The sequence below is a fragment of the Halichoerus grypus genome, chromosome 15 (assembly GCF_964656455.1).
Source record: "Halichoerus grypus chromosome 15, mHalGry1.hap1.1, whole genome shotgun sequence".
NCBI lineage: Eukaryota > Metazoa > Chordata > Mammalia > Carnivora > Phocidae > Halichoerus > Halichoerus grypus.
In genome coordinates, this window is record NC_135726.1 from 27881680 (window position 1) to 27907867 (window position 26188).

Below are 26188 nucleotides of genomic sequence, written 5' to 3' on the forward strand. Positions count from 1 at the left end.
TGCCACTCAATTGGTGTCTTTATTCATACTGGTTGACATTTCCCATGGGGAACTGTTGAAGGGCAGGGGGGCGGGGCTGAGCGGGGAGCCATGGCTTGGTTCTCCTCCAGCCAGTGGAGGAAGTGATGGGGTAGGGGCGTACTAAATAGAGTGAACAAGAGAACCATCCCGAGGTGGGCTGAGATGCATGGTGGAGTGACTTCAGATAACCTGAGTCCTTCTGTCAAGAAATTCGATGTCAAAGTGGAAAAATAAAAATCGAAAGAAAAGAACAAAGTGCACACAAAGCGAACCGCTAAGGTAGGAGACGTCCTAAGGCAGGAAGCAGTGAGAAGCCCGGTGTGTGGGGTGGCCAGGGGACCATGCCCCATCCCGCTGCCCCATGCCAGGCCGGGCTGTCGGGCCACCAGTGCCCTCTTGAGACAGTCTCTGTCTGTTGGCTCTGAGGGTACTGTAAGCCACAGAAAGCCGTGGCGGGGGGAGAGCCTGAAGTGTGGGAGCACCAGGGCAGCCCAAGGCGGGGCTGCATTGAGAATATCAAAGCATCTCTTTGGGGGTGGCTCTGGAGGGCTGGTGGGATAGAGTGGGGAGCTGAGGGCAGCTGGGAGGGGTACAATCAGCACCGTTCCTTGGGCACAGGGCAGAGACACCCTCCAGAACCTTAAATTACCAGGGAGGGGTGAGCACGCCGATTAACTACAGAGCTAAAGGCTGCCAGGCCCATCCGGGTCCTTCCCTGGCACTCAGGGCTCGGTAGGCAGAAAATGATGGAGGGGCAGGGCCTGGGGGACCCAGAGCCTGCTCAGCAGCCCAGCCAGTCGGATTTGATGCTTCCGAATTTCACACTCTTCAGACTTTGGTTCTCCAACTTCAGGTAATACGCACCCTTGAAGAAGTAGCTGTGACCTGGGATGAGAAAAGGGGGAGCCTGTCATCATCACCCCATCCACAGATATGGAAGGTTCCGGGAGCTTTGAGAGTCAACTGCCATACGGAACAAGCTTTTCAACCAGAGAAGACTCCTTGGAGACCAGAGGAAGGAGAATGGCTAGGGAAGTAAGCTCTCCGAGTCCCTGTTTCTTCATCTTGGATAAAGATACCGACCTCTCAGAGCTTGTGGCGAGGATTAAATCAGATAACATGTGCTATTATTAATATAAATAACAGCACTCCACTGAGCACGGGCACAAACGAAGCATTTCCCACAGACCAGAGGTGGCAAAACAGGCTTCTGGCCCTGTCAGACCTACAGATGGCTTTGATTTGGCTCACACAAGTGTTTTGTTTTGTTTTGTTCTGAATGCTGAGTAAGTTGCCAACATATAAACATCTGGAAATTTCACACAAAAATATACATTTCTCACTTCCTTTTAAAACAGCCAGAATATCTAACGGCTCGGGGCCCCATTTTTGCAGCAACCGTGAGAAGCAGATGATTATAAATAAGCCGTGTGCACTCTGGTTCACCACAGACCTCACCCCTCCCTCCTGTCTGCCTTGCCTGCCACACTCATCTGCGCTATTGGCCTGGCCCCTATGGGCCTTAAACTGTGTGACTCCTGACATACATGACCTCATTTACTTCCTTGAAAATCCCAGCACATAGCAGGTGCTCCCTAGATGCTTATTCTTGAAGATAATCCTTAACCTAGCCCCCCTAGATTATACACAGCTCTTTCTTGGACATGTGAGACCTTTCATGATGGGAGGTTAGGGCCATGTGATTTGCACAGGATAGGGGCTCAAAAGAAATCTTTCTGGAACTTAATTGCAACCTCTTCTAAAAAAAAAGCCTAACTGGACTCCTTTCCAGGTCCCTGCAGACCTCACAGAAACCTCAGGAACATGTTTTGCAAACTCCAAATGCTATCCCTTGCCGATACCGGTTGTATTTTATTCAGCGAGGGATCAGGGGCGAATGGAAGTGAGTGGGAGATCTTTGCCACATCAGCAACAGGGCATGACAAAGTCTGTCCTGTCTCATATGGAGCCATCCTTCTGCTAATGGGAGGCAGTCACAGGCCTCCTGTGGAACCTGAAAGGGCCTGGACCAAACCCCAGAATGAATCCAGGGCACAGAGCCCATGTTTCTTGTTCCAGCAGGCCTCCTGCCCTCCCCTTCCCTGGCCCCAGGCCCTGCAGCTGTGAGGGGCCTTTCTGGGTCTTACTGCCTGGAGCCGGCTAAGTGAGCGGAGGTCAGGGGTCTGGATGCCTTCCCAGCACTGGGTTGAAGGGGCTGGTTTGTTTTCCCCCCCGAGCGCCGCCTGCGTCCCTGCACAATGAAGGAGTGTGTGCTTCGGAGGAGCTGGGCCCTGGCTGGGGGCGGGGAGGCATGTCCTAGAAAGCGGACAGGGGCCTGGGCAGCTCACCACCACCCTGCAGGTCCACTACGGCGTCCAGGTTATCGGGGATGGCATTCCAGGCATCGGCGATGAGCTTGGGGAACCCAGGATCCATCTTCTTCTTGACTTCATTGTATCTGCAAGCAAACGGATATGAGGAACCAGTGGGACGTCCCTAAAGACCAGCCCTCTTCCAAACCTGGCTGGGAGGGCCCAGCTGCCGGTTCCTAGCTGAGCCTGGGAAACCAGACCTAGCTCTACGGGGAGTCAGCCGGCTGGAGTGGAAGGCCAGGGAGTCAGACTGGGGTCTGGATGCCAACCCCACTACTCATTAATTATGTGACCTTCACCAGTCCTGTAAAAGCAATCTTGTGATTATTGCTAACGTGTAAAGCAGTATGTTAACCGCTTTCCATATACTTTCTCAGTCAATCCTTGTGACAGTCCCAGGACATGGTTACTACCGTAATACCCATTTTACAGACCAGAGGCTTTGAAAGGGCACCCAGCTTCCAAGTGGTAATCCAACCCCAGCCTGTCTGGCTCCAGGGCTGCAAGCTGCTCTCTGAACCTCCATTTTACCAACTTTAAAATGGGGCTGTATTTAATGTTTTTAATTGACATATAAAGGAAATGAAAGAACATATGCAAAGTGCCTGTCTCTGTATCTGGTACTTCGTAGGTATTTGGGAAACGTTAGTCCCTTTACAAACTCTGATCTCTGCTGCGGTATAAGGAGCACTGGACTAGGAGCCCAAGGACAGGATCCAGCCTCAGCGTTCTTTCACTGAGAGGCTTGGACAAACTGCTGCTTCTTTATCCTTCAGGTGGAGGTGACAATCCACATCCCAGAAGATGATCTCATCTGGGACAGCCAGGTTACAATGCAAGGTGGTACGGGAACCCAAGCCCAGTTAGTCACGGGGCAGGCCTCCCGCCACCCCAGTCCCTGCTGCAGCTACCAGGGTGAGTAGTTATGCTGGGCTGGGCCTTTTATCCAGCTAAATACCTTGAGTATTAGCTGGCATCTTCTTCTTCTGGGCTAGCAATACCACCATCTTTTTCATTTCAGGGAGAAGTTTTGAAATGCTGGGGTCACTTTGATTCCTTTGCTTCTCCACTTACACTCAACCTATTTATTCCCTAAATATTTAATGAACTCCCCCTCGGTCTGCCTGTGGATATTGCATTAATCAAAATAAAGTCCTGCCCTTGTGGAGCTCATTTTCTAGACAGACCCTTGTTTGAATGCTGTTCTGGTGACAGCCAGGCTTTCCTTGGCTGTGCCTCAGAGTGGATCCTCATCCCGATGGCCAGCCCGACCACCCCGACCCGAGACCACCCCCAACAGCTTCCCCTGTAAGTTCCCTTCTACAGGGGGCTTCACTTCCCCCCCTCCCCGTCACCCTGAAAACTGCCAGAAAAGCCTTCCTTGATCCCAGCTGCATCATAAGACTGCTTGCAAAACCTAACATGCTTCCTCGTGAGCTGGCGTCCCAAAGCCAAGTTTGCAGTTCCAAGTCCCAGCATTCCATCCACATTGCCTCCCCTGACGCCCCCGCTCAGAGCTATGCGTCCTCTGCTTGTGTCCAGTCTGCCCACAGAGGGCGGGCAGGGCAGGAAGCAATCCCATTTTATAGATGCGGACACCAAGGCTCAGAGAAGTGAACTGATTTGGTTCCAAGTTCTTTTCCTTGAGGAAGAACATGTCATCATGGCAACAGAAGGTGTTAGCTCTGCAGGGGCCTGAAGCTCTTCACTTAGTCCTCTGTCTCCAGGCTCCTACAGTGCTTCCTGCTGGCTTTTAAAAGGTTTCTTTTGGGACACCTGGGGGGCTCAGTCTGTTAAGGGTCTGCGTTCGGCTCAGGTCACGATCTCAGGGTCCTGGGATCGAGCCCCGCATCGGGCTCCCTGCTCAGTGGGAAGCCTGTTTCTCCCTCTCCCACTCCCCCTGCTTGTGTTCCCTGTCCCGCTGTGTCTCTCTGTCAAATAAATAAATAAAATCTAAAAAAAAAAAAAAAACCAAAAACCACAGACACTTGCATCCCAGCTTTTCCACGGGTGTGTATCCTTGAGACACTTCAGCTTCAGTTTCTTCACCTAGAAAATGGGGCTAATAATACCATCTACCTTAAATAAGAAACAAAAGTGAAATGCACATATGTCTATTTCCCTCATTCTATCATTAGCTCCACAAGGAAAAGTGTGACTATTTCCTGACCACTGCCTTCCAGAAGCACCCAGGTAAGTGCCTAGCACTTAGGAGATATTGAATATACATTTATGGGCTTCGTGGAAGCTTCCAGAAGCAGGGGCTGAGTATTCCCTGGCATAAGCTAGGGGAAGCCAGGCTCGAGGCAGATGCTTGTCCTCTGTCATCAGCGGTTCTCTGTCCTTCTCCTCCAGGGGCCCCTGCAGACTCAGCTCCAGTAACAGTGTCTCGAGTTCATCAACCGCCTCTTTTGGGAGGCCCATCTGTCTTTCTTGAGCTTCAGTTAAGGCCTTCGGCTCCGCTGCTTTTATTTAAGTGTCACTGACCTACAGCAGGGCTTCCTGGATCCCAGCTTTGGAAGGTGGGCTTGTTGCAGAAAGGGACTGGGAAGCAGGTAACTCTGCCCGAAACCCAGCAAGGCACCACCACGGCCCAAGCCCCGCGTGCATACACACACTCACGCTCACACGTGGCTACATCTGTCCGATGTGTTCACATCCACAGGGGGCACTGGAGGGAGATTACAGAAGTCCTTCCAATACCATGAGTCGTAGACACTAGTCTTCATGATTTGATTCTGAGATTCACATTTCCGTGTGTCTGTGCTTCTCACTGTCCACATTCTAAGATTTGGCGATTCAGGGCGCCTACCACACTGAGATGCCATTTGTAGGACGTGCTGGTGCTAAGGAGTGTTCCGGAGCCTGTGGGCGGAGAGCCCGCTCCGAGGTCTCCTGGCTGTGTTCCTTCTTGAGGCTTGAGATATCCATCAGCTTGAGCTGCTAAGTGTCTTAACAATATGTCTGGAATTCCTCCGACACAGGCAAGCAGCTTCTGAATGCAGGGCAGCTGGGGGCAGGGTGATGGGGAGAAGGGAAGGGGCAGAAGAGAGAGGCCTGGGAGGGAGGCTGGACTGTTCCAGGGATGGCAGACAAAGGGCCCAGATGCAGTAGCAGCCCCAGGAGGAAGGCAGGGATCAGCCCCTGCGCCCCCCATCCCTTCCCACTGACCGAATGACCCTGAGGGTACCGGGGAGGGGCGTGGGGTTAGGGGACAGGAGATGCGGTTATCATCCTGGCTCTGTGGTCAACACACTTGCATTTAAGTAACATACACCAAGTTATTTCATTTCTTTGGGCACAGTTTCCTTGTCTGGGAAATGCGACGAATTATAATCAAACTCCAGAAGTCTGGGCAGCCTTCCCCTGACTGTTCTTGGATATTGGGTTCCCTGACCTGTAGCCCTGACTGTGGCCTCTTGGAATTGAACCCTTCCCTTTTGATGACCTAGAGCTAGAAGCTACCTGCTTCCAAACTGGCCCCCTGCGAGTCTGGGCCCACAGACACTGGGCCCGTGGCAGACACGCCCGAGGGTGCCTGCTGCTTCCTGGGAGGCCCGATTTGGATGCTCTGGTGGGCAGCTGGTACACCCATCTCTGTCTTCATCATATTTTGTCCTCTGCTCCCCCTGCCTTCACCACCCCATTTCTGAAGACCCCACTATCTCCCGTACAATACAGAACAGCGAAGAATAAATAGCATGTTGTCTGGGAGCCAGAGTTCCAAGGTTCAAATCCCAACCTGCCATGACATGGCTGTGTGACTTTAAGCTAGACACTTAACCTCTCTGAACCCCAGTTCCCTCATCTGCAAAATGGGAACAATAGTAACAATACTGATCTCATAAAGCCCTTGAAATAGTGTCTGGCATATAGCATCAGTAGTAGAAGCTGTTAGTTTTATTTTTATTACCCCCTTTTGCAGCGAGTCACCCCCAGATGGGAGGCTTTGGAGAAGGAAAGGAGGTTCTGACCAGCCCCGTACCATCAACGTGCACAAGGATGTTCATCACTCAGGGACCTCTCGGAGGCCCTGCAGCCCTGGCAGGTTAGAGGTCAGAGAGGGGGCATCTCTCGCCCCACATCACCGACCCCGACCCAGGAAACAGGAAACCACAGAGCTTCTTCTCCATGTCCACACGGCTGGCTATGCTGTTCTCCTTTCTACTGCCCCCGCCCCTCCGCCACCGCGCCCTCACCGCTAACCCCTTACCTCCAGAACTTGTCTCCAGCAAAGATGTAGGTCTTCTTGTTCTTGCTCCAATTAAAGGCAGCATCCACGCGCTGAACATCAGGGGGCAGCCCCAGGCTGGTCAGCGGCTTGGGGTACCCTCGCTCCAGGGTGCTGGCTGAATAGACCCAATATTCATTCCCTGGGGCGGAAGCAAAGGGTGTGTTGGCGGCTGGTGCTGAAATCCCTCAGCCTGGTCTGTTCCTCCCGTCATCTGTCTATCGGGGACCCCACTGTGGCCATTCTCAACAGGGACACGGGGTCCCGCTCACTTCCAGTTCGGTGCCCAGAATCAGGACTCGGGTATACGGTTTTACCAACTGCTTGCAGAAGCTGCCTGGCCGAGGAGAAGAGTGGGGGCGGTGGGGTGCCTCCAGCCCTTGCTCACTCACCAAGCCACGGATGCTAAGTGCAACGCCTGCCACGAAGACCTCTTAACTGGCGCCACAGCCCAGGACCGCTCTGGGATGGAGGATGTGGGGAGCAGGCTGGTAGAACATGGACCTGTTATGCGGCCAAGGCCTTGGCTGCCCCAGGAAACCGTCCCTGTGCCCACACCTCAGACCAGGGCAGGCTCCTGTCCGTCCTCCCTCTCCTGCCATAGCCCCCTAGCTTGTGAGCTCCGAGAGGGCCGGGCCTGGATCCCTGGCACACTGTAGGTTCAGATCAATGCTGGATGCACAGGGTTTCCCAAATGTGGGCCACGTGACCCTACCCTGATCATTTTTACCACTTACAGAGACTTTCTGTGCTATTACTTACTTCAGATTTTGCTTTCAAGGAATTCATCTTGAACTCCATAGAAATAAATTATTTCTTTTTTTGGAAATAAATTTATTTGAGATGTTAAAAATGTCATCCCCTTTTAAAAAGTTCTGGCTAAAATTGTTGCCTGCCAAAGGCTCTAGCATTAGAAAAGTGTTAAGAGACACTTTTTAGTGCCGGACATACCGGCACTAAACTGTGATTTTCCTTCTAGAAGAGGAATTAGAAGGATTGAAAATTAAAAGGTAATGGAACATTCACTCTGTGGGCTACTGCTGTTTGATGTTGGGTGTCTGAGCCAATTTCCCAGATGAAGCCCACGCTTTTGGAACTGATGGTTGAAAGAAGAGATCCAGGAAGGAGAGGGAGCACCCCCAGGCACACAGGAACCACGGTGCAGAGCCCCGGGGAGCCGAGGGTAAGGCAGACGCTTCCCACACACCTGCAAAGAACACAGCCTTCTCCTCCTGCGGGGCCTCGTACACAGCATCGATCTTTTCCGGGAGCTCAGGCCAGAATGTGGCTACCAGCAGGGGCCCCATGGGCTTGTCCCGTGGCGTCACTGTCCGCCAAATGAACCTGGGGTGGGGGGCAGGGGACACAGGAAACCACATCTTCGGTCACTCTGCAGCTGTTCTCACGTATGCCTCCCCACGCCCACTCAAAAACTTCCCAGCGATGATGCCCTCAGAGGGGGAGGCAAGGTCAAAGGCACGCTGGAGAAGGACTGGAGAATGGGCAGAGCCCCCTCTGCAAAATGCCAGGGCTGAGAAGTCACATTTTTGCTCCCTGTCTTACTCCCTCCTCCAGGAAGCCTTCCCTAATTACCTCTGTCCATACCATATTATTTCTCCTCTGAGTCTTTTAACACTGAGTGCCTTGGAATAGTAGTTTGGTTGTTTTTTAAAACGTCTCTTACTAAATCAGAAGTCCACTGAGGCAGGGGCCGATAGTACTCAAAGTATTTCCTGAATTGAAATGGAATGGACGCGTGCACTTTGGCAAGGGTGAGAGCTATTATTATTTATGGAGTGCCTACTAAGTGCCAAGCACTTTGTGTGTCGTGTAAAATGCAACCTTCACAATACAACAAGATAATATGCACTCTTGGTGGTCTACCAGCATCTCTGATACATTTATTTCCCTATCATCCTTCCTCACACAACTCCTGTATTTATGATCCAGGCTTGCCCACCATTGGACCCCATCCCCATTCTGCTGAGCTTAAGCCACTGGTCTCCAAGTTTGATCCCCTGACCAGCAGCATGAGCATCGTCTGGGAACTGGTAAACACAACTTTGTTGGGTCCCACTCGAGACCTATGCACCAGACTCTCTGGGCTTGGGGCCCAGCAATCTGTTTTAACAAGGCTTCCAGATGATCCTAATGCATGCCAACGTTTGAGAACCACTGGTCTAAGCCTATCAAAGCTTAGCATTTCTTGGCAATTGGCATTGATTCAGCAGTTACTGTATGATTTATGTGGGCCCAAGGAGATTGAACAGACTTGTAATTCACAGTTGGGGAACCTCTCACTCTCTCCTGCTGGGTGTGGCCAAGGAAGCCTGCAGCCCCCATGGCCCCTGGCAGTCACTGTGTGACCATGAGGGACCCAGGCTTGAGAGGAAAACAATGCAGAGGATGGCAGTGGACAGAGACATCACTGAGTCACTGAGCCTCTTTCTGCCCCTGGAGACAACCCCACCTCTGGACTTTATACCACGTGAGAGCAGTTTCTCTCTGCTGTGTAAGTTGGTTTGAGCTGGGGATCCCCGTTACTTGCAGCCAAAACATCCAGCTGCAGGAAGGTATCACCATCCTTATTTGGCAAATGAAACTCAGAGAGATTAGTATTGCCAGGATTCAAACCCAGATCTGACTCCAAGGTTTGAGTTTAATTATCCTGTGGTATTACCCTTCTCATCCCCCCAGTGCCTACCACCCATTTTTGCACATGGTCAGTGCTTATTTACTGGTTAATTCAACGAACCCATCAAACACTCATCAACTTCCTTTTGAAATTACGCTGTGTCAGGCCAGGGAGGGCTGCAAACCCGGGCCTGGGCTCTGCACCCTTTCCTAGGTCCACATGTCTCAGCTCCGAATGTGGGTCAGGGCCTCCCGAGTGGGAAGTGCTCCAGGCTAAGGACAGTGCGGACAGTAGGGCCCGACGGTACCTGACTTCTCACTGCATTTTGAGTCTCCTCTCTCTCTCTGCATTCTGGCCATCTCCCTGTTGGCCAGAAGACTCTGCAAAAAAGCAGGGCATCTGCCCCCCAGCACCTAGCCCAGTGCCTGGACCAGAGGAGGTGCTTCATGAAAGTTCACGGAACATCTTCCAGCCCTATCAGGCTCCCTCCATCCCTCCCCCAAGCCAGGAACTCTCATATCTCTGTGACTCCGCTCCTGCAGGACCCCCTGACCCAAACACCCTCACAACCTGTCAGCTCATCACTCCCCCTGGGTCTGCTTCTCCTTTAAAGGCCCTGGACACTTGCGGGTGTCCAGGCAAGCACTTTCCAAATGCTTCTGCAATTCCATTCCTCTCATTCGGCTATGGACTGCTTTTAGCTCTCCCTGCCTCTGTTTCCCAGACTTGACTGCTGCTGTTCACACTTCAGTGTGCGTAAGACTCACAGGGGAATTTGTGAAAATGTGGATGCCTAGAGCCCACTCCCAGAGATTTCTGTCAAGAGGGCCTGGGGGTGGGCGCAGAACCCACACTCCTAACATTCACACCCTAGGGGGCTCTGGTGTAGGAGGCCCACGGACCTCTCTTTGAGAATGCTACTCTAGGCATTAGGCGGCCCCTCTGCTCCCAGCACACCATCTCCCACCCCCAGCTCCTAAAGCAAAGGAGCTGGCACCGTAAATGCCGAATAACTGTTTGTTGACAATACTAGCTAGTGCGACTGAATACACTTACCCTGTGTCAGGCATTATTCTAAGCATCTAATCTTAACAGCATCAAATCCCTCCAACAGCCCCATGAAATAGGTGAGAATACTAGTTCCATTTTATAGATGAGGAAACTGAGGTTCAAAAGAGACACACAATTAATTTGCCTATAATCATACAACCAGTAAACAGCAGGTCCAGGATTCCAACCCAGGCAATCTGGCTCCAGAGCCCATTCCGTCAACTCCCACACCTTATGGATGGATGGATGGATGGATGGATGGATGACGGATGGATGATGACAGACTAATGGATAATAGATAAATGATGACGGATGGATAGATGGACAAATAGATGAGTGATGGATAGGTGTATGTATGTATGTACGTATGTACAGATGGCCGATGAACAGATCCTTTACGGCAGTCCTAAATACTGTGTGCCATTCTCTGGGCGGGCTAGGGCAGCTGGGGGAGTCTCCGCTCTTGGTTGATTGAGTAGGGGCCTTTATCTCTAGCATGAAGGATACCACCTCTCTCCTGTGGTTACCTGCTCCTCCTACAAAGAATGATTTGGCTATCTGGGGTCAAGGCCATTCCAGGAGAAAGCCTGTGGGAGCCTGGATCATTGTTTCCAATTCTTCTCTCCACCCTTATTTTAGAATCATACATCCACGTGTGTTTGCCATGTGACCTCACAGCACCACCCTCTACAGTAGGCGTTGGGCCTGGCCATGTGATTTGCTTCAGTCAATGGAATATTCTCAGACATGATGTGAGTGGAGGCTTTAAATGTGCTCGTGTGGTTTGATTTGGCCTCTTGTGCTTGTCATCCGCCATGAGCAGCTGCTAACCCCAAGAGAAGGAGTGACATGCAGAACATACCCGAACCAAAACCACAGCTTGAAGCCCAGACACCTAGCAGACCCACAGACGAGGAGAGAGCAAAAGAGACGCACGTTGCAGTAAGACGCTGACATCTGGAGGCTGTCTGACAGACAGGACAAACTGTCCCCACAGGCCATTCTGTGAAGCCCCCAGCGGGCTCTCTGACCAAGGACTGGGGGCACAAGAATCACAGGGAATGGGCAGAGGACAAGGACGAGAAGCGAGCTCCCGCACTCACCGGTCCTTGAAGAAGAAGATTTCCCCACGGATCTGAGAGATGCCGTCAAAGACAATGTCCTGCTTGCAGATCTCAGGAGTGACGGGTCCCAGAGTTGGGGTGGGGCCGGTGCCCGTGCCAGCGTCGGGGGAGGCCCCTGCAGGAGGAGGACGCGACCTCAGACTCTCCCCAGCTCCAGGGGCTCTCCCCACCAGGCTGAGCCCCGGGGCTGCCCACCCAGCCTGTGAAGGGTCCGAAGAAATAGTATTCTGGGCTTGGAGTGAGTGCGGGGACGACACAGAGATGACGCTTGGACGTTGGGGGGAGGACAATAAAGAGAAACCAGAATCCCAAGCACCTGGTACTTGACAAATGCTCTTTGCTGACGTCACCTGAACCGCTCCTCACCACATCCCTGGCAGGAGGCACTGTTATTACTTCCATTTTACAGATGAGGAAACTGGGGCCCACAGAGGTTGAGTGACTCGCCCAACCATTCAAACGCAAAGCTCAGGTTCTTAAGCCCGCAGGAGAGTCACGGCCGGCAGCGGCCACCTGTGTCCAGCACCGGGGGTGTGACCCTTTCTCAAGGATTCATCCCTTTGCCCCTCATGGCAACCGGCCACAGTTTAGAGAGGAGGAAGCCGAGTCCAGGGAGGTAAAGACCTGCTTCATCTCTTGCTGCTGGTGAGTGGTAAACATACTCGAACCCGGCATCTCTCCCTTGATCTAGTGTTCTTTCCCAAATCCGTGTGTCCCCAGCCCTATCACCCACCACCATTTCCACTACTGTGACTTGGTCCAGGACCATTTCATAGTGACTTTTTTTTAAATGGGCCCACTCTAGCCTCATTGTAGGCGTTAATAAATAAAACACCAGTTTCAAGCTCCGGTTGAATTGTGCCCATTACACATTAAAATAAAAGAATCAGGGGCGCCTGGGTGGCTCAGTTGGTTAAGCATCTGCCTTCAGCTCAGGGCATGATCCCAGGGTCCTGGGATCGAGTCCCGCCATCAGACTCCCTGCTCAGTGGAGAACCTGCTTCCCCCTTTCCTTCAGGCTCATACTCTCTCTTGCTATCTCTGTCTCTCTCTCTCTCCAAGAAATAAATAAAATCCTAAAAAGAAAAGGAAAGAATCGGTATAAAACTACACACTTTCACTCCCCGTATCATCAGGGTCTTTCCATATGCTGGGCAATTCTGCCCTGTGTTTGGCTCATTGTCCTGGATTCTAAACCTAACTTGGTGGCTGAAACCTCGTGACCCTGGGCCAGAAGGGTCACCTTCCTTGGGCCTCAGTTGACTCACCTAGAAAATGGGGAGTCAGTTTCTCCCCTGCCGACCTCACGCAGTGGCTCTGGGGAGCCGAGAGGGGCATGAACGCTGGTGTTATTTGGAAAGGAAAAGGACCATCCAAAGCAAAGGGACTAATGCTTGCAGGGCTGCTCTGTTATCCCCAGACCAGATCAACGCTCCTGCCTCCTGCCTCCTGCCTCCTGCCTTTGTCTCCTACAGTCCTGGAGAAATGGGACCTTGCCAGTTCCCAAGCCCTGGGCCTCCATCCCAGACTGCATGACCTCCCCAGACCCCCATCCAGATGCCCCCCCATGCTGAAGGTTACCGTAGAGCTCTTGAATGCCCTTGACGTCATCGTGGGACAGGCGGAAGTTCTTGGTGTAGGTGTAAATGGGAGCCATCAAGGCTCCAGGGTCTTCAGAGTGCTCCAGCCCCATGGCGTGGCCAAACTCATGGGCTGCCACCAGGAACAAGCTGTACCCTGAGGGCCGCAGGAGGGGAGGGGGGCAGAGAGACAGGGAGAGAGGTGAGAGAGCAGCGAGGCTCTGGCCCCAGCGATGGGGACTTTGAGGATAGCACCACGGGGAGGCTAAGAGCCGCGCAGATGGCTCGTATTGATTCTCCCTTCTCCTGAGAAATCAGGGACCGAGAGACTATGCCCATTGCTTTCAAGTAGGGTCAGCCAAAGTCCCTCTGTCCCTTTCCAGGGTGGAATTCATGGGAGCTATAAAAGACAGCCAGGAGCAGCGACAAATCCTCTACTTCAAGTCCCATTTGTTAAAAATCCTGTTTTCTGGCTCTTTGTGTTTCTCTACAAAGAGTAGGGGCAAATCCTGCACTTCAGGGTCTCCAAAGAGGTAAGAGAGTGGGTCCACCATTTCTTCCCCAGGAAGCAGTAAAAACCACTCTCCCTCGGAGTGGTTGCCCAGGCTCAGCCCAGAGGGCAAACCCCACTGCATACCCTATCGTAGGATGAATTGCGTCTCCCCAAAAGATAAGTTGAGTTCCTAACCCCGAGCACCTGTGAATGTGACCTTTTTGGAAATAGCATTTCTGCAGATAAATTAAGTTAAAACGAGGTCATACTGGGGTAGGGTGGGCCCTTAATCCAATGTGACCTGTATCATTCTAAGAAGAGAAAATACATAGAAGGGCATGTAACGAGAGAGGCAGACACCGGAACAATGCAGACTTCCGAGGGAATGTGGTCCTGCCAATGCCTTGACTTTTAGACTTGTAGCCTCTGAAATGCACGAGAATAAATTTCTGTTGTTTTAAGACACCCAGTTTGCGGCACTTGGTTATGACAGCCCTGGGAAACCAATAGACACCACCAGTAGGCCACACCAGCTGTGGAGTCTCAAGCCACTCCAGCAGAGGGAGAATCCCACTTTTAAGTAGACGCTGGGGCAGAGCAGGTAACATCAGACTATGTCCTAGCATGGTGTTTGGCGGGGGTTAAGAAAAACTCTTTTGGCCGGCCTCTGTAGGATAGATAGCATGATCCTAACTCCACCTCATTGTGAGTAAAAAAGAAGAAAGGTCACAGAAAAAGAGGCTGATCTAATTCTGGCCAGCCCTGGACCATCCTCTTACCTGGCCATCGGGGCCCTCAGGGAGCTTTGAGCCCAGTGCCACGGGGCCCTGCAGACTAGAGTGGGCATAGTGCCCCCCGGCAGCCTGCTCACTGCACTGACCATGTGGTAAGGTCGTGGCCTATCTCCTGGTCACTCTCTTCCCCAGCCTGTGTGCCCTGGAGGGCAGAGAGCCGTCTCAGGTGGCCCGGTCCTCAGCACTCAGCACTGTCACAGACCCCCTCATTCACAACTTGGCAAAGGGTGTTGAAGGGGCAAGGAGGGCTCTGGGGGCTCTCTCATGATGCGTGGAGGGTGGCGTTGGAGGATGAGGCTACTTCCGTTTTCCTCCTTTCTCCTGCCCACCCAGCTCCTTAAAGGCAGCTCTCCATTAGAACGGGAATGCCTTGTAGGGGAATCATTCTCTGACATAGGGTACCCTGTGCCCAGCACTGAATGTTTGGGGTAGTAAGAACCCCACCTGGAGGGGCGGTCAAGGTCAGGAGCTTTGGATGGGCAGGACCTCCGCCAACACAGGGTCTCTACCAACATGGGGATGTCTGGGGGGTGGTGTCTATACCAGAGGTGGGTGGGAGGGCCCAGGAATGTTTCCGGGGCAGGGGCAGGGCGGCGTCTGGTGTTTCTGCCCGACGGTCAGAGCTGTGTACCTTGGTCGGGGCAGAAGCCCCATTTGCGGTCATCGTCATAGTTGGCTGTGGTCGCGCACCACATCTTCCCATCGCTGCGGCCCGCGCTGGTACAGCTCTCATGCTTGTTGCCCAAGAAGGTGAAGGGGAAGACACAGGGGGCCCCCTCCGAGTTCCCGCCAACAGTGGACATGGCTGTGGAGCGAGGGACATGGGTCAGGGGGCAGGAAGGCATCTGAGGCCACCGCCAGGGAACGACACGATGAGGACGTTAACGAACCATGCTCACTGAGCACTTGCTCAGCCCTGGGCCCTGGAGCAAGCACTTTATATACGTCTCTACAACCCTGTGCAGTAGGGACCATGGGATGGGCAACGGGAGCTCGGAGAAATTAAGAAACTAGCCTGAGCAGCTACTGCTAGAAGCGTCAGGGCTATGATTCAAACCCACGCAGATTCCAGAACTTTACTCAGCCTCCCATGGATGGGGCCAGAGGGACCAGAGGTAGTTCCAACGCTTCTTAGACCTTAGAGGTCCTTAGACCTCAGCCCTGGGCCCTGGAGCAAGCACTTTATACACGTCTCTACAACCCTGTGCAGTAGGGACCATGCGATGGGCAACAGGAGCTCGGAGAAATTAAGGACCTTAGACCGTGAACTTCCTCATGCTGGGTCCTGTGGAGGACCCACCTGGGTCTCCTGCAGAAAGCAGGTGCTCGGTAAAGAGCTGCTGGAGGAAGTAGAAGGAAGCAAGGAAGGGAGGGAGGAAGAAAGGAAGCCGGGAATCCTTACTGCAAAACAGAAACCGCAGGCTAGAGATACCGAGGAGAGCAAAGAAAGGCAGGGAAGAGAAACTTCAAGGTGAGACGGAGAGAGAGAGAGGGAAATGATTACCAGGGAAGCCGAGGGAACGTGGACCATTCAGACAGGGTCCTGAGCTGGCCGGACATTAGGCATCCCCAATTTGGCTCAACGGGCTATTGGTGCCCACGCACCATCTGTCCCGATGTGGGTGCCCATGCTGTCCCAGCCGCTCAGCACCCTGGCCAGCAGCCCAGTCCTGGGGAAAGGAGGTGGGGAGGGGTCTCTGGGAGGTTTTCTCTCACAGGGCAGGCTGCCGGCCCTGGGGAGGCAGGGGGAGGTGGTGACACCCACCGGTCTCGGGGCAGAAGCCATACTTCTTGTCGCGGTCATAGTCCTCGGTGGTGCCGCACCAGCGGTAGCCGTCCGTGCGGCCCTCGGTGGTGCAGCTGTCGTAGGAGGTGCCCTGGAATCGGAACGGGAACTTGCAGGGCTGTCCGTCAGCGTTGCCACCCATGGTGAACAGGGCTGGGGGGGGGCGGGGGAGAGAGGGGAGGGGTGCGAGTGTGAGAGGCCACCCGCCTGCCTGGCTGAGGATCGGCTGGGCACTTGCCGGGGGCACAGCGCTGGCGGCCAGGTCACACCAGTGAGGTTGTGATGTCATGAAAATATTCAAAACCCGTCTCTAGTGGTTGGTGAATTGATGTTTCTCCGGGCTCCTGGAGAGCATTCCTGCCTCCCTGGCCAGCTCGATCCCTCCCCCTGGGACCTTAGGGACGCCTCCTTCAATCCACCCCAATGCCCTCCTCCCAACAATGAAATGGTTAACACCTGGCACACAGCACGGGGTTCTCCAGAGCCCGGCCCACACCCCAAGGTCACTGTCCACGCTGCCTGGCCATGCCCAAGCCATGCAGACTGGGGTTGGCAGGACCACAAGGGTCTTTCCATTGGAGAGATAGGAAAACAGTTCTCAGAAGGCTGGTTCTGGAACTGCTCCTGGTCATCTCTTTCTTGCTCACAGTCTTTGCCACACACACACACACACACACACACACACACAAAGCTTCACCTCCCTTTCAACCCCAGGGGCTTTCCTGGATGGCCCGCTGTGGTCCTTGCAGGAGACAGAGGAGGAGAAGAGGAGGAGAACGGAAGGGAGGCGGTGTCTTCAGAAACCTTTTAACACACACTCTGAGCTCCCTCTCTGACCTCCCCAAGACAGGCTATGACTGGAGAATTGGGAAAGAGTGGGGTTCAGAGTCAGGGCTTGCGTGTCTTGGGTTCTCCCCCCACTCCCCCATGCCTTCATCCACCCCAAAACTACAAAATGGTGTGTCTCTGGAATTGCCAACTAGCAAAACCACAAATGCGTAACAAGGACCATCTGTGCACAAAGGTGCCAGAGGTGACCTCATCAGCCCCCGTTAACTCCACCATGACCAAAATGAGGGCCAAGGATCACAGGATCAGGGCCCCATATCCTCCTACTCCCCTCTCCCCAACCAAGAGACCTTTCCCCCACAGTGCCAGGAACAATGAGCCAAAACTGAAGCCAGATGCCTTGGCGGCCTCAGAGAAGGAAAGGCAAAGCGGTAACCTCCACGGAGGCAAGCCTCTGCCTCTGGCCTCCCAACAGCTGCATGTCTACCACCCGGGAAGCTCCCATCTCCTTTCAGATCCTGCCCCCAACAAGGATAAAGAGAAGAGGATGCTGACTCAGCATCAGGAGGGGCTGAGTAACCAGGACATCTATCCCAAGACCCAAACACGTGCGTGTTGTACGTACTTGCATCTGGCTAAAGACCAAGTAAATGGCTAATGGCCAACGCAGGGAAAAACCAAACTTATGAATTACAGCTGTTTCCACTTCTATGATCAAGGCATTCTGTTCTAATCACAGGGACTGACACATGGCAAGGCTAACTCTGCTTGAATCCCTGCTGGGAAAAGCAAGATACATAAAATACTTTTGTTTAAAAGTTTCTGACTTATTAATGGTCAATGGCTTGAACTCTTACTTAATATGAAGTACTGTGCGAACTTTGGTATTAAAAGCGTAAACAGGAACACGATTAACTAGCTCTTTGTTCCTTCCCTTCTGTTAAGATGGCTGGTGCTCAGTGTCCGGTTGGGTCAGAGAGATTCACAAACGTGTAAAATTACAGCCAAAAGACGGAGGCATCTATAGATCAAAGAGTCTTTACGGAATGGAAAAGAAACAAGTATTTACAAAATTAATTTTTGGATTTTCTCCCATTTCCCCCTAGTTTTCTGGGCTTTTGACCTCTAGGAACATCCAATCTAACGATGTGACCAGTATGAAGATGTACACATTATCTTTTTATGATTTCTGGTTATGAGGTGTGTCTCATTGTAAAGGATATGTTAAAAAAGGATCGAGTGTGTATGTCAGTACCCTTACCCCTTCAAAAAACTTCTTCCTCTATATGGTTTCAAAATATCTGAAAATGTTATGTCCTAAGCATTGGCAAAAACACATACAAAAATACTGAGTCAGGCCTAATGCCTTTGCCAAGACACAGAGATGCAGACAAAAACAAAGACAAAGACCCAGAGAGGCAGATATGGATCAGCCCCCACACCCAGATGTGTGCTTGTGTCACTCACACACACACACACACACACACACACACACACACACACTGGAAGAATCAGCATCAGAACTAGGAACAATGGCTGACATTCCCAGGGCCGTTGTCCCCAAGCCAGATTGGGTACCAGCCTCAGTGTCTGAGTCTTGCCTCCCAATCCTTCTGTGGGGCTTCTGATCCATCCCCCCACCTCTCCTCATGTCCTTGAGGCCCCCATCCTGGCCTGGGGGGTAGAGAGTGGTTCTAGAGAGAACCAGCGGGCATTTTAGTAGTTCTAAGTTCATTCTAATGCACATTAGAAAAAAAATAATTCACACATCAAACCTGTGATTTCACAAATATTATTGCTAATGGCAAAACCAACCAACCAACCAACCGATTTAATGAAAGTATCATGTAAATAACTGTGCGGGTGAGAAGGATGCAGCCATGACCGTGGCTCACGTGAGGATGGCGGGGGTGATGCTGGCTGACGGCAGGGTCAGGCCTGCGGAGGAGTGGGGAGGGTGGGGGAGAGCGGGGGGCTGCCTGGGGAGGTGGAGGCTGAGGAGGAAAGCCTGGGGCCGGGCGGCTGCTCACCTTCGTGGGGGCAGAAGCCGTACTTGCCGTCCTTTTCGAAGTTGTAGGTGGTGGAGCACCAGAGGAAGCCGTCGGAGCGGCCGGTATCCGTGCAGCTGGTATATTCCCGGCCGCTGAACAGAAAGGGGAATTTGCAGTACTCCCCGTCGGCGTTCCCGTACTTCACGCGGACCACTGAGGGCAACACAGGGTGGACAATCAGCCTCTCTGGGTGCTTCTTTGGAGACCAGGATTCTGACTCAGCCGGGTTATATGACCTCCCTCCTGCTGCCGGCTCTCTGGTCCCATCAGAGCAGAGGGAGGGGCCCGAGGTGGCCAGGAAAGCCATGGTTCTGTGGCCAAGGGACAGCGAGGCATGTGGAGGACCAGAGAGGAGACCCGGCCATGACCCGGATGTTCACTCTCTTACCTTGCCCTTCTCCCAGGGTCCATAGCTCATCGTCGTCAAAGTGCGAGTCTCCCCCAACGCCAGGGCCCGGGGCAAAGGCATGAGCCAGGAGCCCATCCTTGCCATCGAAAGGGTATCCGTCTCCATGCTCTGCAACACACAGAGTCTCGGCTTCCAGCTGTCCCAGCTGGACCCCGAAACCCAGCCACACCCCCATGCCTGGGCCCTTAGCTGCCCTGACATCCGTCCCCTTCCCTGTCCTGGTGCGGTTATCCAGCCCTGGGAACACAGCATCTCAGTAGAGTTCCTGACTTGATTGTTACCATCCTATGGTCTACACTCCCCCCTCAAGTCTATACGGCCCCCAGTATCTCTACCGCTGACCTTCACTGTCTACACGAGTGCCGGTGACATCATACCTACCCACAGACTAACGTGCCACCCCCATGTCCTCACCGCTCTCTCACTGTTCCTCGTCTATACCGTGGTCTGTATCACCTACCCCACATCCGCACTGCCAATTTAGCCCTATCGCTTACCCTCAAGTCATACCATCGCCAATAACCACAACATTAATCCTCATGTCTACTTTTCCACCCAGTGCATACCACCCACCGAGTGTCAACACCTTTGCCCATGCCATTTACCCACATCACAATACCACTCACAATGTCCACACCACCCACCTTCACGTCTACACTGCCGCCAGTGTTCACAAGACCAACCCACATGGCGTCCTTGATCCTGGTTCTACTCCACTTCCTCTGGAGTCTACATTGCTCCACTGTTTCTGACCCACTCTCACATCTGGAATTCCTCAGTGTCCACCACCAAAAGAACTTTCTGTGATGATGGGGATAGTCTTTGTGCCGTTCAATTCAAGAGACACTAATCTCACATGGCCACTGAGCAGCTGAAGTGTCGCTAGTGTGATGGAGAAACTGAATTTTCAGTTTAATTTAATTTTAACTAATTTAAATGTGAATGGACCTATGTATCTAATGGCTACCGTGCTGGGTGGTGCAGACAGACCACCTGCTTTCGGGATTATACCGCCTCCAGGGTATACCCACTGTCACCTTACCTGGCCCCACATCAATGTGGCTGCCCAGGGTCTACATCTTCTACTGTCCTGTCTAAGCTCTGCTCAAGACCCCGGGCCCCTCTAATGGCCAGACCGCCCCCTTGTCTTTGCACTGGCTCCCTGCTGACCCCTCTTCTGCCTACCCCAGCGGCCAAAGTTGATCATGATGTCAGCCTCTCCATCGTGGATACGAGAAAACCGTAGCGGAGTTACATCACTCCAGACTTGGAAGGCACGAGCAAAGGCACCATCCACCGTCTCGGGGTCCAGATCAGGCGTGTAGCCAATGATCCTGCAGGGGGTAGAAATGCATGTGAGGGTGTCTGTGTGCACAAAGGAATGGGAGTATGCCTACGCACACAAGCATGCATGTGCATGCCCAGGTGTGTGTGCAACTGTGTGACCATGCGTGAATGTGTGTGAATGTGCGTGCACGTGTGCAGTTTGCGAGTGTGCGCCTGAGCACGTAAGGAGCACACAGGTTTCTGTGTGCATGTATGAGTGTGTATGCACGGGCAGGTGTGTGTGTGTGTGTGTGTGTGTGTGTGGAGCAGAGCTTACTGGGAGAACAGCCCACCCAGAATGCCTTGAGCTTCCGTGGAGTCCTAGACCAGCCCACATCTCCATGCCCTGGCTCGAGTCTCCTTTCTCACCTCTGGCTGGTGGGCGGGGAGGCATGAATAGTGAGGGCATTAAGGGCTACGGGGCAAAGACCTCACCCTTGGAATCCAGCATGAGCCATGCAGAGGAGAGCTCTCAGCCCAGTTAACAACCAATAATAACAACCCTCTGATAGAATATAAAACTCAATTAGCAGCCAATCATCAAATCCCTCCACCCACCCCAGTGAGCCCATCTAAGAACAATAGTGACTCGCATTCCTTACGCTCTCACTGTGTGCTGGACTCTGACATATATCGTGACCCATTATATATGTGACCAAGCTTAGTTCCCAATGAACCTTCGAGGAAGGTCATGTTTTAGCCCCATTCTGTAGACTGGAAAGTCAAGGCTGAACGCACTGGAACCTAACTAGCCCACTGCCCCAAGGCTAGGAAATGTGAGATTCAAGCTCCGGTCTGACTCCAGTTCCTAAGAAAACTTTGTAGGCAAACTCCTTGAGATGCCAGGCCCTCACCAGATACTCCCCGGGTCCCGGAGAAGGGAGAAGGCAAGGCCCAAGGAGACCCAGTGTCCCAAAGCCCCGGGGCCCTGCCTCCGGCTGCCCTGGCTTGGCACCTGTATGTGATCTGGTTCTTGTCCCACTTGGGCTTGCGGGGGAAGAAGTTATAGTTGGCCACGTCGGGGTTGCCGCAGCGTGGCTTCCGCATGGTCTCGATGGTGCTCTGGTCGAGTTCCCCCGTCTGGGGCAGCCCGAAGAACTTCTGCATCTTCTTCAGGGTGTCCTTCAGCACAAACAGGTTGCAACTCTCCTTGGGGCAGCCGTAGAAGGTGTTCAGATATTGCTGGAAGAAATGGAACACCCCGAGGCCAGCAGCCATGTGAGGATGGCATCCTGCTGACCCAAGGAGTCAGGGGCCCAACGGTCCTGGGTAGCATCCCGGGTTCCCAAACCAGCTCTGTCGCCCACTAGCTGAGTGACATAAAAGCTGTAACGCATGGCTTGGGGCACGCATTGGGTGCTTACTATATGCCCCATATAGCAATTCTAGAATGCAGTTACTCTTACTCTCTCCCTCAAACAGAGAAAGAAATTAAAGCCCAGAGAGGTTAAGAAACTTGCCTATGATCCCACAGCTCACAAATGGCTGAGGTGGATTTGGACCCAAGCCTTCTGGCTCCAGAGCCCATTCTCGGAACTACTAATTCTCTGCCACTCTTCTTTACCTCCGCCAACTCTTTTAATTCACCCGACTGCTGATGACAGCGGGATTGGTTTTCTCACTTTCCTTATAAAGAGATTCAAGGCTTATGTGCCTGGACTCCAGCGGCAGACAGACCTGGGTTCAAATCCCGAAGCTGTCATTTCTAAAAAGAAAATCGACCTGTCCTCTGTGCTCACTGAGGCCTAAACCAAACAGGCCTCTATGGAGTTTCAGGGACCAACCGGCTCATTTATCTGTTCAACAAATATTTTTTTGACTCCTACCGTGTGCCAAGCCCTGTGACAGTAATGGGGAGAAACTGGTGAACACGGCAAATGTTTCTAGTCTCCAGGGTTCAAATCCCAGTGCAGGGAGGCGGATGGACCACAGTCCGTGGAAAATTGGATGTGTGATTTGTGCTTTGTCGGAATGGTGAAAAGAACCCGGAGACCTTATTATAGGGGCCCTAACCCTGTTTGGGGGGTAGTTAGAGAAGGGGAATAGAGGATATAATAATAGTGACAATGAGAGTAATAACAAAGGTTATCTCTTGTTGAGTGTTTACCATGCCCCAGGTACCCTTCAAGGTGTCCAGGATTACCTCCCCCTTAACCCCGAGCCCCCACTATCATGCTGTTTGCAGAAGCAGCTGAGATTGAGAAGTGAAGCCATTTCGCCAAGGAGGCCAGTTGCTCGTGACTCCCTGATGTGAAGCCAGGCAATCTAAGTCCAGAGGCATCTCCTCAAGCCTCCTCCCGCATGGCCTCTGGGCAACACCGACACTGTAGGAGGCGTGGGGACCCACGAAGCTTTGTCAGGGCTCCAAAGCTCACCCCCAACCAACAGCCACCTCATCAGGCAGGCCAGCTCCAGACCCCTGGAATGAATAGCCCCCTAAAAATGTAAGGTCTCCCCACCCGTTTACCCAGCAGGGACAGAGGTCTATATGCAGGGAAAAGGAGTGGTGGCATCACATCCTGAGAAGGGGTTCCTAGGGTGACCACAGGGTACAAAAGTCCTGTCCTGGGCCGGTTGGGGACCAGGATGAAGGAGAATAGGAGATTTCTGGGGTGGTTGAAGGAGTAAGGAAGCAGATGTCTTGCAGGCTGGAAGGCACATCTGGAGGGGTCCCCGCCCCCGAGGCGCTCGCAGGGTGAGAGGAAGTGCCCCTCTGATGCCCCCAGCCCCCTTATGTAACACTGCGGTCGGTCAGGGGGGAGCTCCTCCAGCCAGCGGCGCGCGCTGGCAAAACAACCTCCGAACCACAGTCCCGCCAGGAGTGAGGGCTGGCTGGCGGCGCTCCGACCCGCGCCCCCGCGCCCGGGGCTCCGTCCGCCCCCGCCCCACGCGCCACGGCCCCCGTGCGCCTGCCCCTCCCTGCGCCTGGCCAGCCAGTTCTCTCCTCCCGTTCTCCAACCCCTCTGGAGAAGTTCGAGGAAACTTTCCGAGGTGCAACCCCTGACCCTCCTGGCCAACTGGTCCACTGAGCCAGCCGAAAAAGATGCGCTCTCTGCTTCCCTCCTGCCCTCCACAACTTGCCAAAAGATCCCTCCAGGGCCTCTCTCCAGATGTATGCCAAAGGTTCCTTGACTTTGGCCAAGCTCTGCTTTGCCCTGAGTTCCTAGCCACACGTGTGCCAAAGGACCCTCTTCCCAAAGTCTCACAGGGGTTCAAAAGATCCTCCATTTCCAAAAGAGACCCCTTTCAGGCCTTTGGCCAAAGGCCTACGAAGACGCTTGCCAAGGGCCGGTTAGCCAATCCCCCAGATGTGTCCAAAAGTTGTTTACAAAGCGGCCCCCTTGCCAGATCCCCCGGATACTAGACAATGCGGCCGTTATTTACAAAAGAGGTCCCTTCCAGCTGTTTGCCAAAGCATCCCCTGCCCTACCACCACCGGCTTCTCGCCCACCCTGCGGGTCCGAAAGTTGCCAGGTTGTTTATCAAAAGCCTTCTCCCATTACTAAGGCTGCCCTACGGTTTGCAAAAGAGATCCCTCCCTCAGCTAACCAAAGCCCCCCCCCCCCCCACCAAGCCCTTTCCTGAAGCTCCTCCCCAGGCCGCGTGCCCACCTCGGGGGTGGCTGTTCGGGAGCTAACCAAAGACCCCCCCCCCCCCCGCCCCCAGCCATCCTCCGAAGTTTCTCCGAACTTGACTCCCAGAGGCGGGCGCTGCAACTCACCACAGCCAGCTCTTTGTCCGTTTTGGGGGCGACATCTCCAGGGAACTTGATGATGGGCGACGGCGCGGCGGCGGCGCGGCCCAACAGGCAGCCCAGGACGCAGAGCGCCCGCAGCGGGCCGGAGAGCGCGCCCCGGGCCCCTCGCGCCTCGGTCATTGCGCTCCCGGGCCCCGCGCGTCGCCCGGGGGATCGCTGGCTCGGTGCGTGTGGCCGCGTCGCCGTCTGGCTGGCGCCTGCTCCGCCGCGCGGCGCTGCGCTCCGAGGGGGCCGCTCGACTCGGTGGCCTGGGCTTGGCCCGGCTCAGCGGCGCATGGTCCGGCCCCCGCGCCCCAGCCCGCGCCGCCGCCGCGCGTTCCCGCCCGTCCTGGCAGCCCCTTTGTATGTTTCAGGCCCCAGATGCGCAGCCTCCAGCCACCGCCGGAGGAAGTCTGGGTGCAGCGGAAACAAGGGAGGGGGCAGCCGCCAGATGTGGCCTGCTGGGCTGGGAGGGCGCGGGCTGCGCAGGGAGGGGGGCGCGCTCAGGCCCGCCCCGCGCCGCCCCACCCCCACCCGCCCTGCGCCCTCCCTCTCTTCTCTCCTCTCCCCGCCTGTGAGCCCCGCCGCCCGCCGCTCCTGGCCTCCGCGTGCCCCGGCCCGTGCGCGACCTCGCCACCCCTGCCTCCCGGCCGGGCGCCCAGCCTCAGGGCCCCCTGCGGGGAAGCAGCCCGCGCGACGCCTCTAGACTCTCCACGTCCTGAGGTTGGGGAGCCGCGGTTCTCGGAGGGACGCCTGTGGTGGGGGCGAGGGCAGGACGGCCTGCAGGTCCAAGATGGGGAGGCCGACTCAGAAACAGATGATCCGCGGCGCTGATTGTCAGAGGAAGAGATTTTAGAACTTTGGCGATGAGGACAGAGAGCAGGGAGAGAGATGGACAGAAAAGGAAAGAGACAGAGAGATGGAAACAGGGAAAGTGGAGGGTAGCTCCCTTCCCATCCCTCCTCTCCTTCCTTCCCTATTTCATTCCTTCCTTTCTTCCTCCTGCAAAAAGCATTTGCTTGGCCTCAGGCATGATGCTGGGTACACTTGGAAACACAGCAGTTATGGTCCCTGTCCTTGACGCATGTCCCCTCCCTCTCTCAGGAAAAAGAATTAAGTGCTAAGGGGAAACTCCAGCAGCCCGTGGGAACATCTGTCCTCAGCCCCTAAACTAGTATAGATGGTCAGGGAAGGCTTCCTGGAAGAAGAGACGTGTGACTTCTGAGCTACTACCTACAGAGAGACATGGGAGTGTTGGGTGGGGGTCGGGGTGGGGGGGACGTTTCAAAAACAGTCGGGGAACCCCACGTGCAAAGGTCCAGAGAGGGAAGACACAGCAAGATGCCCTGGAGAAGGAAGTTCCCTCTATCTAAAAAGGGTAGGGGGAGGGCAGGGTAAAGAGATGGCACTGGGGTCAGCAGGGACCAGTTTGAGGAACAAAGTCACAGGCTGCAAGGGTCAGGAACCATCTGCCAGTGAGAGCCTTCTGGGGTCATGGTGACGAGCCTGGACTTTCTCTTGAGAACCGGAAAAGCCTCCGAAGCTTGGGTCTCAGTGGGCTTCAGACATGCCCAGGCTTGCCTGGCGGCCGTGTGCTGCGGGTCTGCCAGCTCTCAGTCTGAAAGGAGGCCCTCGGGAGGGACTTACCCCCCAGGAGGGAGCCGGACCCATCAGCCTGACCCCCGGGAGAAGCCCTGGCTATTTGAGGGAGGGTGAGTCTGAGGTCAGTGGGGGAGGGGGATTGTTCCTGGCTCTGCCCCCATTTGACACATGTCCATGTCCTGTGGATAG

At 54.1% G+C, this 26188-nt stretch overlaps 1 protein-coding gene across 1 annotated transcript; it reads right to left on the reverse strand.

Moving 5' to 3' along the window:
• Positions 1 to 24854, reverse strand: MMP2 (matrix metallopeptidase 2). Its single transcript, XM_036088786.2, has 13 exons — positions 24383 to 24854; positions 21617 to 21843; positions 20521 to 20669; positions 19315 to 19443; positions 18906 to 19079; positions 16066 to 16239; positions 14932 to 15105; positions 13015 to 13170; positions 11413 to 11548; positions 7832 to 7968; positions 6607 to 6766; positions 2370 to 2479; positions 1 to 906 (listed from the first exon to the last, which is right to left on the reverse strand). The coding sequence occupies exons 1-13, from the start codon at positions 24536 to 24538 to the stop codon at positions 803 to 805; spliced, it is 1986 nt and encodes a 661-aa protein (XP_035944679.2). The 5' UTR covers positions 24539 to 24854; the 3' UTR covers positions 1 to 802.
• Positions 24855 to 26188: the final 1334 nt, after the last annotated feature.

Excerpts from the sequence above, each read along its gene's own strand:
- MMP2 (XM_036088786.2), bottom strand. The coding sequence starts at position 24,538 with ATGACCGAGGCGCGAGGGGCCCGGGGCGCGCTCTCCGGCCCGCTGCGG. Across the intron at positions 20,670-21,616 it reads AAGAACCAGATCACATACAG|GATCATTGGCTACACGCCTG; the intron begins GTGCCAAGCCAG and ends TACCCCCTGCAG. Across the intron at positions 11,549-13,014 it reads GGGCATTCAAGAGCTCTACG|GGGCCTCCCCCGACGCTGGC; the intron begins GTAACCTTCAGC and ends CTCCTCCTGCAG.